Source organism: Lissotriton helveticus, chromosome 3_1 (genome assembly GCF_964261635.1).
Source record: "Lissotriton helveticus chromosome 3_1, aLisHel1.1, whole genome shotgun sequence".
Taxonomy (NCBI): Eukaryota; Metazoa; Chordata; class Amphibia; order Caudata; family Salamandridae; genus Lissotriton; species Lissotriton helveticus.
The window spans coordinates 1,838,532,018-1,838,544,611 of NC_136061.1; the positions used below are offsets into that span (position 1 = coordinate 1,838,532,018).

Sequence of the window (12,594 nt, forward strand, 5' to 3'; positions counted from 1 at the left end):
ACCAGTTGATGGACTAGCAACTGAATAAGTGGTTTTAATTGGGTGAATAGTTGCTGAGACTCTTGATGAGGGAACACTCGTGGTAGACATTGTAGACAATGGCATACTTCTAGTAATTTGTGGTGAGAGTGTACTGGATGTAGATGCTGTAGAAGATGGACTACTTGAAGTTAATGTTGAGTGTGTGCTCTTCATGGGCTTTTGAGTATATGCTGCAGTAGCAGTATTTCTTGAGGATAGACTACTGCCTATAGGGCTTGTAGCCGAGGTGGTACTCATAGTTGTTGTAGAGGAGGTGGTAATGGCTGCATATCTTGAAGAGGAAGGAGCAGCTGTACTCATTGAAAAAGATGAAATGCTTCTTGAAGAGGCTGCAGATGAAGACGTGCTGGCTGTGGTGCCTACATACTCTTCAGTGGTTGCTGTAATTCTAGTTACGGTGGACGTTGGATGTGTTGATGTTGATGTTTCACATGGCTCAAAGTTGTAGCTGGCACATAAAAATCTAATTTGAAAGTTTAAACATGGTGGATTATGCTGTTTTATATTGTAACATGTAAGTCCAAGTGATTTATCACATTTCACTTCTTGGCCAAGTTCTGTTATGGGTGTATTAGGGTGCTTTTCAGCTTGGCACTGAACATCTCTTGGAGCACTGCAAACTTCATTCCCAGCAGCTATTATATTAGGCATTGTCTCAATATCGCCATCCCCAGTCTTTGGATTTGTTGTGTCAAGCCAATGTGTCCAGGTTAGAGTTTCATGTGCAAGAAGACAGTCTGCTGCAGGTGGCTCTGTTCAGGAGAAGAAAACGATCTTGTTTTACAAACATTTTATAATTCAACATTTATATGGCATAATACACGATGTAAAAACTGCTAGCTTCTTGTAGCCTCCACACTGAACAATGCTTCATTAAGGATGAAAATGATAATTATTACTCCAGATCTTCCCTAACATGACCTAAACTGACAAGCCGTATATAATTGCTTGAATGCACTAGATAAATTGGACAGGCCAGTAGTATGCAACTTTAAAAATGTGTCACATATCGTTTCACTTCAGGTGAGAAAAGAAATAGTCTTGACGTCTGCTAGGTACACACACATGCCTTTCCACTCGAGTACTTTGAAAACATTAACTTCACTTTGGGAATTTTCTTGATGTGATATGGAATATAACTGAGTATCTAGGTTGGATAGAGTATTTGATAACATGGAAGACTCATGTTTTTTGTTATTATTGAACTTTCTGTTTACTTGTAAGCATGTGTAATCAATTAACTTAGAAAGCTTCCAATCAGGACTTAATGGATCTGAATGGGAGTAGATTATTTCATGAACATGTATGACCAATGATTACCATTACATTTTGCATCTTCTAACTCTTAAGATGGTTTTGCTCCTGGTAGAAAAGTGCTCAGTCCTGTGAAACAAAATATTTTCCTTGAAGCACTTGGGCAGCACATGGGTGATGACTTGTAATAACGGGAATTGTGATAGTGATTCATGGTTTCTCCAAAACAGCTGAATATAGAAGGCATGTAGAATGCCTTGGGGTGAGATTAGCAATCCCTAGACTCTGAATGGCTGCTGATATGAAGTGTGCCTCTAGAAAACACTCATTAGATTGAATGGTGTAATGTCAATGTCCCTGGGGGCATTTTTGCATGTCCTGAGAGACTGCAGAAATGCTCCTTTGTTAATTTGAGTTCTTAGCTTCCAATGTGTTGACTAATCCAATAGTGTGAAACTAGAATTTGTGTTTACAATGACAAATACTGACTTACTAGATATATGTGGATTTTCATTGCTGATAGGTTTGACATGAATGTTGTACACTTTTGTTTTTCTACCATTACTGAGGAGGTTAGCATGATAGGTAGTATATTGTTTCTTAGTATTTTACAAGTCAGCAGTAATGTATACTTCTTTTAATTTTCCTCCAAGTATATGTTGTCCCTTTACAATTTTTAGACTCACGGTTTTCAAATATCATGAGAAATAGGTGCGAGAGTGATAAGCTACTGAGCAGTCTGGTAAGTCTGAGAAAAGTATTTAATTATTCAGAAGAAAGTGTAATATATTGATTTTTACATCATCATGTTCCTCTCCTGGCAAGCACAGAAACCAAAGAATCATCTTGTACTGTCACTTAGAGGTGTTTGGAGATCTGGACATACTTCACAAGGACAGTATTACTCCCTGGACGTCTCCAAGCATAATCTGATAAGAGGCCACTTATAAACCAAAAAATTCCCAAAAACCTGAAGCCATAATATGGTGATATACAATATACTCGGTAAAAACTGCAAATAAATACTAATATTTTGTGTATAGGTAGAGAACAGTTAATAAACAGAGTCAGAAAATTGGGGATTGGAAAATATATAGTAACCAATTTATGTCTTACCATCACATGCCTCATATGAGCAGCATAGGAATCTAGCTTGATAGTTGAAGCAGACTGGTGGACTCTGATCCGTATTGCGACAAACAAAGCCAGATGTATTACATTGTACAATCTGGCCAAGGTATTCTAAAGGTGTATCTGTATACTTTTCTGCTCTGCATTCAACTTCTCTTGGATCCTTGCATATATTTTTTCCTTTTGCTCTTAAATTTTCAAGTGTCTCAAAGTCGCCACGGCCATCGGCTGGATTTGTTTCATCATACCACTCTGACCAATGGCAAACTTCATGCACATAGACACAGGGCGCAGGTGGTTTCTCTGTTTAATATGAATTGAAAGGTAAACTGAATGAGTTGATTGTACAACAGTATAATGTCATCAGTAATCCCTGTACTCTTAAATGTATAACCAAATTGTTTCACATTGTATTACAACTTCACTTGCATTAGAGAGAATCCTAAAACAACATTATTGCCATTCTTACCCAACAAACTATGTGAAAGAGTTAACTCTTCAAAGTCAATCTGCAAAGCGTCTTTACAAATGTAGTTTTGGACAAATTAAATGTGCTTGTAAAACAGACCTTTCATTTAAAGTCGTGGATTTAGGTTTGGTTCAAGAAAAATCTCCTAAAATATTAGGCTAGTCACCTCTTATTTTTTTTTAAATAATTGAGGATTAGCACCTTGCCTGCGGCAGCAATTTCACTTTGGTGCTGGATATTTTAATCGCTGGCGTAGTTGTGAAGGAACCCAACCATCATGTGCACAGGCCACCCGTGGCTCTTGACAGCTGGGTTCCGCCAAGAGCATCAAAGGGTTAATATAAAGTAAATTAATGACATGTTTATTTTTTATTTTTCAACAGACACAGAGTGATAGTCAAGATGTGAACAAAATTGCGTGTTTCGTTCAAATGACTATCTTTAAAAATTGAAATATTCTGAATAACCAGACAATGATAACGTTGTAGGTGTCTATCAGTAAAGATTAAAAACACATTTTCACCCTCATTCTGAAGGGACCAATAATCCTGCTTCAATGCAAATAGCAGTTTGTTTGAGTTTTAGAATAGCAGCATGAGCAGCATTTTCAGACTTGCAAGGTTTTATTTCTCATCACAGATTTGGTTTAGGGAATTCTTAGTAAACTTTATACACTAGAATTAAAATATATTCAGAATTTTACAGCTCTAACTACGCTGTAACTCCTTTACTAACTGTGAAATGATGAATGTGGGAAGCACCTCCTCTGGCAGAAAATGTAAGCCCCAGTATACATACCTTCTCTGATGGTAATATTTACACACATTAGTGAAAGAGATGCAGTGGGGGCTTAAAAATATTTGATTATTTGATTTTCCTTGTAAATGAGGTTACCAGTCTCCTTATACAATAAACTCTGCATATGTGTTAGCTAACAAGCTAGATAGTTCTTACGAGAATCTATGCAATATTATTTACCTCAGGATTTTTCAATGTACAAATAACAGTTATATCACTGTGGCAGAGAAACACCTATTCCCATAAGAAAAGAATGCACAGCACATGATAGTCAGAGCCCTTGTCGAAATCAATCTAAAAGAGGTGTTCCATGCTCTAGCAAACTGAATGCATTGCTGCAAACTTTATTGCTAGAATAGCACTGCTGGTCCACATTTAATGTAGCCTTTACGGATTTACAGGCCTTCAGAAATATATGGGGTGTGTACATTAGTAAACTGAGGGCCATTAACAAATTTCAAATCAATTTTGCAGAAACGATTTACAGTACTGTGTCCTGTACTGTAGTACTGTAGATGGCACATCACAAGGAGAAGAAGTTTCGAGACATTTTGAATAGATTCTTATTGAAAGTTGTACATTTTCTGAAGTGTATTGACTACAAAAGTACACTCCTGAAGAGAAGAATGTACATGAATTTGAAAAAAGAGACAAGTGACCCTGGATATGATTTTAAACTGCAGGACTATTGAATGTTTTGTCTATTGTCTGTGATAAAACTAGCTCTTCCAATTTAAGGGCAGAATAGGTTACACATGATGATAAATCCCAATTTTTCTGAATGGTATCTGAAAATGGTAGGCTCGCACAGCTGGAAATATCTTTATGCATAGGGGGTTGACACACACAACATGTCTTGAAAAGGAAATTTTGATGGGATAATAAGGGAATTGTTGAGAAACAAACAGTAATTTCCAGTTTAAGGAATCGTGGGAAGTATAACACTCTCAAGAGAAAAACAGGGAAAATATGGATTCTCACCAGTTGATGGGCCAGCAAATACATAAGTGGTTTTAATTGGGTGAATAGTTGCTGAGACTCTTGATGAGGGAACACTAGTGGTAGACGTTGTAGACAATGGCATACTTCTAGTAATTGGTGGTGAGAGTGTACTGGATGTAGATGCTGTAGAAGATGGACTACTTGAAGTTAATGTTGAGTGTGTGCTCTTCATGGGCTTTTGAGTATATGCTGCAGTAGCAGTTTTTCTTGAGGATAGACTACTGCCTATAGGGCTTGTAGCCGAGGTGGTACTCATAGTTGTTGTAGAGGAGGTGGTAATGGCTGCATATCTTGAAGAGGAAGGAGCAGCTGTACTCATTGAAAAAGATGAAATGCTTCTTGAAGAGGCTGCAGATGAAGACGTGCTGGCTGTGGTGCCTACATACTCTTCAGTGGTTGCTGTAATTCTAGTTACGGTGGACGTTGGATGTGTTGATGTTGATGTTGATGTTTCACATGGCTCAAAGTTGTAGCTGGCACATAAAAATCTAATTTGAAAGTTTAAACATGGTGGATTATGCTGTTTTATATTGTAACATGTAAGTCCAAGTGATTTATCACATTTCACTTCTTGGCCAAGTTCTGTTATGGGTGTATTAGGGTGCTTTTCAGCTTGGCACTGAACATCTCTTGGAGCACTGCAAACTTCATTCCCAGCAGCTATTATATTAGGCATTGTCTCAATATCGCCATCCCCAGTCTTTGGATTTGTTGTGTCAAGCCATTGTGTCCAGGTTAGAGTTTCATGTGCAAGAAGACAGTCTGCTGCAGGTGGCTCTGTTCAGGAGAAGAAAACGATCTTGTTTTACAAACATTTTATAATTCAACATTTATATGGCATAATACACGATGTAAAAACTGCTAGCTTCTTGTAGCCTCCACACTGAACAATGCTTCATTAAGGATGAAAATGATAATTATTACTCCAGATCTTCCCTAACATGATCTAAACTGACAAGCCGTATATAATTGCTTGAATGCACTAGATAAATTGGACAGGCCAGTAGTATGCAACTTTAAAAATGTGTCACATATCGTTTCACTTCAGGTGAGAAAAGAAATAGTCTTGACGTCTGCTAGGTACACACACATGCCTTTCCACTCGAGTACTTTGAAAACATTAACTTCACTTTGGGAATTTTCTTGATGTGATATGGAATATAACTGAGTATCTAGGTTGGATAGAATATTTGATAACATGGAAGACTCATGTTTTTTGTTATTATTGAACTTTCTGTTTACTTGTAAGCATGTGTAATCAATTAACTTAGAAAGCTTCCAATCAGGACTTAATGGATCTGAATGGGAGTAGATTATTTCATGAACATGTATGACCAATGATTACCATTACATTTTGCATCTTCTAACTCTTAAGATGGTTTTGCTCCTGGTAGAAAAGTGCTCAGTCCTGTGAAACAAAATATTTTCCTTGAAGCACTTGGGCAGCACATGGGTGATGACTTGTAATAACGGGAATTGTGAGAGTGATTCATGGTTTCTCCAAAACAGCTGAATATAGAAGGCATGTAGAATGCCTTGGGGTGAGATTAGCAATCCCTAGACTCTGAATGGCTGCTGATATGAAGTGTGCCTCTAGAAAACACTCATTAGATTGAATGGTGTAATGTCAATGTCCCTGGGGGCATTTTTGCATGTCCTGAGAGACTGCAGAAATGCTCCTTTGTAAATTTGAGTTCTTAGCTTCCAATGTGTTGACTAATCCAATAGTGTGAAACTAGAATTTGTGTTTACAATGACAAATACTGACTTACTAGATATATGTGGATTTTCATTGCTGATAGGTTTGACATGAATGTTGTACACTTTTGTTTTTCTACCATTACTGAGGAGGTTAGCATGATAGGTAGTATATTGTTTCTTAGTATTTTACAAGTCAGCAGTAATGTATACTTCTTTTAATTTTCCTCCAAGTATATGTTGTCCCTTTACAATTTTTAGACTCACGGTTTTCAAATATCATGAGAAATAGGTGCGAGAGTGATAAGCTACTGAGCAGTCTGGTAAGTCTGAGAAAAGTATTTAATTATTCAGAAGAAAGTGTAATATATTGATTTTTACATCAGCATGTTCCTCTCCTGGCAAGCACAGAAACCAAAGAATCATCTTGTACTGTCACTTAGAGGTGTTTGGAGATCTGGACATACTTCACAAGGACAGTATTACTCCCTGGACGTCTCCAAGCATAATCTGATAAGAGGCCACTTATAAACCAAAAAATTCCCAAAAACCTGAAGCCATAATATGGTGATATACAATATACTCGGTAAAAACTGCAAATAAATACTAATATTTTGTGTATAGGTAGAGAACAGTTAATAAACAGAGTCAGAAAATTGGGGATTGGAAAATATATAGTAACCAATTTATGTCTTACCATCACATGCCTCATATGAGCAGCATAGGAATCTAGCTTGATAGTTGAAGCAGACTGGTTGACTCTGATCCGTATTGCGACAAACAAAGCCAGATGTATTACATTGTACAATCTGGCCAAGGTATTCTAAAGGTGTATCTGTATACTTTTCTGCTCTGCATTCAACTTCTCTTGGATCCTTGCATATATTTTTTCCTTTTGCTCTTAAATTTTCAAGTGTCTCAAAGTCGCCACGGCCATCGGCTGGATTTGTTTCATCATACCACTCTGACCAATGGCAAACTTCATGCACATAGACACAGGGCGCAGGTGGTTTCTCTGTTTAATATGAATTGAAAGGTAAACTGAATGAGTTGATTGTACAACAGTATAATGTCATCAGTAATCCCTGTACTCTTAAATGTATAACCAAATTGTTTCACATTGTATTACAACTTCACTTGCATTAGAGAGAATCCTAAAACAACATTATTGCCATTCTTACCCAACAAACTATGTGAAAGAGTTAACTCTTCAAAGTCAATCTGCAAAGCGTCTTTACAAATGTAGTTTTGGACAAATTAAATGTGCTTGTAAAACAGACCTTTCATTTAAAGTCGTGGATTTAGGTTTGGTTCAAGAAAAATCTCCTAAAATATTAGGCTAGTCACCTCTTATTTTTTTTTTAAATAATTGAGGATTAGCACCTTGCCTGCGGCAGCAATTCCACTTTGGTGCTGGATATTTTAATCGCTGGCGTAGTTGTGAAGGAACCCAACCATCATGTGCACAGGCCACCCGTGGCTCTTGACAGCTGGGTTCTGCCAAGAGCATCAAAGGGTTAATATAAAGTAAATTAATGACATGTTTATTTTTGATTTTTCAACAGACACAGAGTGATAGTCAAGATGTGAACAAAATTGCGTGTTTCGTTCAAATGACTATCTTTAAAAATTGAAATATTCTGAATAACCAGACAATGATAACGTTGTAGGTGTCTATCAGTAAAGATTAAAAACTCATTTTCACCCTCATTCTGAAGGGACCAATAATCCTGCTTCAATGCAAATAGCAGTTTGTTTGAGTTTTAGAATAGCAGCATGAGCAGCATTTTCAGACTTGCAAGGTTTTATTTCTCATCACAGATTTGGTTTAGGGAATTCTTAGTAAACTTTATACACTAGAATTAAAATATATTCAGAATTTTACAGCTCTAACTACGCTGAAACTCCTTTACTAACTGTGAAATGATGAATGTGGGAAGCACCTCCTCTGGCAGAAAATGTAAGCCCCAGTATACATACCTTCTCTGATGGTAATATTTACACACATTAGTGAAAGAGATGCAGTGGGGGCTTAAAAATATTTGATTATTTGATTTTCCTTGTAAATGAGGTTACCAGTCTCCTTATACAATAAACTCTGCATATGTGTTGGCTAACAAGCTAGATAGTTCTTACGAGAATCTATGCAATATTATTTACCTCAGGATTTTTCAATGTACAAATAACAGTTATATCACTGTGGCAGAGAAACACCTATTCCCATAAGGAAAGAATGCACAGCACATGATAGTCAGAGCCCTTGTCGAAATCAATCTAAAAGAGGTGTTCCATGCTCTAGCAAACTGAATGCATTGCTGCAAACTTTATTGCTAGAATAGCACTGCTGGTCCACATTTAATGTAGCCTTTACGGATTTACAGGCCTTCAGAAATATATGGGGTGTGTACATTAGTAAACTGAGGGCCATTAACAAATTTCAAATCAATTTTGCAGAAACGATTTACAGTACTGTGTCCTGTACTGTAGTACTGTAGATGGCACATCACAAGGAGAAGAAGTTTCGAGACATTTTGAATAGATTCTTATTGAAAGTTGTACATTTTCTGAAGTGTATTGACTACAAAAGTACACTCCTGAAGAGAAGAATGTACATGAATTTGAAAAAAGAGACAAGTGACCCTGGATATGATTTTAAACTGCAGGACTATTGAATGTTTTGTCTATTGTCTGTGATAAAACTAGCTCTTCCAATTTAAGGGCAGAATAGGTTACACATGATGATAAATCCCAATTTTTCTGAATGGTATCTGAAAATGGTAGGCTCGCACAGCTGGAAATATCTTTATGCATAGGGGGTTGACACACACAACATGCCTTGAAAAGGAAATTTTGATGGGATAATAAGGGAATTGTTGAGAAACAAACAGTAATTTCCAGTTTAAGGAATCGTGGGAAGTATAACACTCTCAAGAGAAAAACAGGGAAAATATGGATTCTCACCAGTTGATGGGCCAGCAAATACATAAGTGGTTTTAATTGGGTGAATAGTTGCTGAGACTCTTGATGAGGGAACACTAGTGGTAGACGTTGTAGACAATGGCATACTTCTAGTAATTGGTGGTGAGAGTGTACTGGATGTAGATGCTGTAGAAGATGGACTACTTGAAGTTAATGTTGAGTGTGTGCTCTTCATGGGCTTTTGAGTATATGCTGCAGTAGCAGTTTTTCTTGAGGATAGACTACTGCCTATAGGGCTTGTAGCCGAGGTGGTACTCATAGTTGTTGTAGAGGAGGTGGTAATGGCTGCATATCTTGAAGAGGAAGGAGCAGCTGTACTCATTGAAAAAGATGAAATGCTTCTTGAAGAGGCTGCAGATGAAGACGTGCTGGCTGTGGTGCCTACATACTCTTCAGTGGTTGCTGTAATTCTAGTTACGGTGGACGTTGGATGTGTTGATGTTGATGTTGATGTTTCACATGGCTCAAAGTTGTAGCTGGCACATAAAAATCTAATTTGAAAGTTTAAACATGGTGGATTATGCTGTTTTATATTGTAACATGTAAGTCCAAGTGATTTATCACATTTCACTTCTTGGCCAAGTTCTGTTATGGGTGTATTAGGGTGCTTTTCAGCTTGGCACTGAACATCTCTTGGAGCACTGCAAACTTCATTCCCAGCAGCTATTATATTAGGCATTGTCTCAATATCGCCATCCCCAGTCTTTGGATTTGTTGTGTCAAGCCATTGTGTCCAGGTTAGAGTTTCATGTGCAAGAAGACAGTCTGCTGCAGGTGGCTCTGTTCAGGAGAAGAAAACGATCTTGTTTTACAAACATTTTATAATTCAACATTTATATGGCATAATACACGATGTAAAAACTGCTAGCTTCTTGTAGCCTCCACACTGAACAATGCTTCATTAAGGATGAAAATGATAATTATTACTCCAGATCTTCCCTAACATGATCTAAACTGACAAGCCGTATATAATTGCTTGAATGCACTAGATAAATTGGACAGGCCAGTAGTATGCAACTTTAAAAATGTGTCACATATCGTTTCACTTCAGGTGAGAAAAGAAATAGTCTTGACGTCTGCTAGGTACACACACATGCCTTTCCACTCGAGTACTTTGAAAACATTAACTTCACTTTGGGAATTTTCTTGATGTGATATGGAATATAACTGAGTATCTAGGTTGGATAGAATATTTGATAACATGGAAGACTCATGTTTTTTGTTATTATTGAACTTTCTGTTTACTTGTAAGCATGTGTAATCAATTAACTTAGAAAGCTTCCAATCAGGACTTAATGGATCTGAATGGGAGTAGATTATTTCATGAACATGTATGACCAATGATTACCATTACATTTTGCATCTTCTAACTCTTAAGATGGTTTTGCTCCTGGTAGAAAAGTGCTCAGTCCTGTGAAACAAAATATTTTCCTTGAAGCACTTGGGCAGCACATGGGTGATGACTTGTAATAACGGGAATTGTGAGAGTGATTCATGGTTTCTCCAAAACAGCTGAATATAGAAGGCATGTAGAATGCCTTGGGGTGAGATTAGCAATCCCTAGACTCTGAATGGCTGCTGATATGAAGTGTGCCTCTAGAAAACACTCATTAGATTGAATGGTGTAATGTCAATGTCCCTGGGGGCATTTTTGCATGTCCTGAGAGACTGCAGAAATGCTCCTTTGTAAATTTGAGTTCTTAGCTTCCAATGTGTTGACTAATCCAATAGTGTGAAACTAGAATTTGTGTTTACAATGACAAATACTGACTTACTAGATATATGTGGATTTTCATTGCTGATAGGTTTGACATGAATGTTGTACACTTTTGTTTTTCTACCATTACTGAGGAGGTTAGCATGATAGGTAGTATATTGTTTCTTAGTATTTTACAAGTCAGCAGTAATGTATACTTCTTTTAATTTTCCTCCAAGTATATGTTGTCCCTTTACAATTTTTAGACTCACGGTTTTCAAATATCATGAGAAATAGGTGCGAGAGTGATAAGCTACTGAGCAGTCTGGTAAGTCTGAGAAAAGTATTTAATTATTCAGAAGAAAGTGTAATATATTGATTTTTACATCATCATGTTCCTCTCCTGGCAAGCACAGAAACCAAAGAATCATCTTGTACTGTCACTTAGAGGTGTTTGGAGATCTGGACATACTTCACAAGGACAGTATTACTCCCTGGACGTCTCCAAGCATAATCTGATAAGAGGCCACTTATAAACCAAAAAATTCCCAAAAACCTGAAGCCATAATATGGTGATATACAATATACTCGGTAAAAACTGCAAATAAATACTAATATTTTGTGTATAGGTAGAGAACAGTTAATAAACAGAGTCAGAAAATTGGGGATTGGAAAATATATAGTAACCAATTTATGTCTTACCATCACATGCCTCATATGAGCAGCATAGGAATCTAGCTTGATAGTTGAAGCAGACTGGTGGACTCTGATCCGTATTGCGACAAACAAAGCCAGATGTATTACATTGTACAATCTGGCCAAGGTATTCTAAAGGTGTATCTGTATACTTTTCTGCTCTGCATTCAACTTCTCTTGGATCCTTGCATATATTTTTTCCTTTTGCTCTTAAATTTTCAAGTGTCTCAAAGTCGCCACGGCCATCGGCTGGATTTGTTTCATCATACCACTCTGACCAATGGCAAACTTCATGCACATAGACACAGGGCGCAGGTGGTTTCTCTGTTTAATATGAATTGAAAGGTAAACTGAATGAGTTGATTGTACAACAGTATAATGTCATCAGTAATCCCTGTACTCTTAAATGTATAACCAAATTGTTTCACATTGTATTACAACTTCACTTGCATTAGAGAGAATCCTAAAACAACATTATTGCCATTCTTACCCAACAAACTATGTGAAAGAGTTAACTCTTCAAAGTCAATCTGCAAAGCGTCTTTACAAATGTAGTTTTGGACAAATTAAATGTGCTTGTAAAACAGACCTTTCATTTAAAGTCGTGGATTTAGGTTTGGTTCAAGAAAAATCTCCTAAAATATTAGGCTAGTCACCTCTTATTTTTTTTTTAAATAATTGAGGATTAGCACCTTGCCTGCGGCAGCAATTCCACTTTGGTGCTGGATATTTTAATCGCTGGCGTAGTTGTGAAGGAACCCAACCATCATGTGCACAGGCCACCCGTGGCTCTTGACAGCTGGGTTCTGCCAAGAGCATCAAAGGGTTA

General features: G+C 37.2%; 1 protein-coding gene across 1 annotated transcript in view; it reads right to left on the reverse strand.

Moving 5' to 3' along the window:
• LOC144823882 (mucin-5AC-like) overlaps window positions 1-12,594 on the reverse strand; it is a 663,881-nt gene that overhangs the window by 153,574 nt on the left and 497,713 nt on the right. The window contains exon 31 of the mRNA XM_078682770.1: window positions 3-794. Within this exon, the coding sequence (XP_078538896.1) occupies window positions 3-794 (792 nt within the window). The remainder of the gene's footprint in view (window positions 1-2; window positions 795-12,594) is intronic.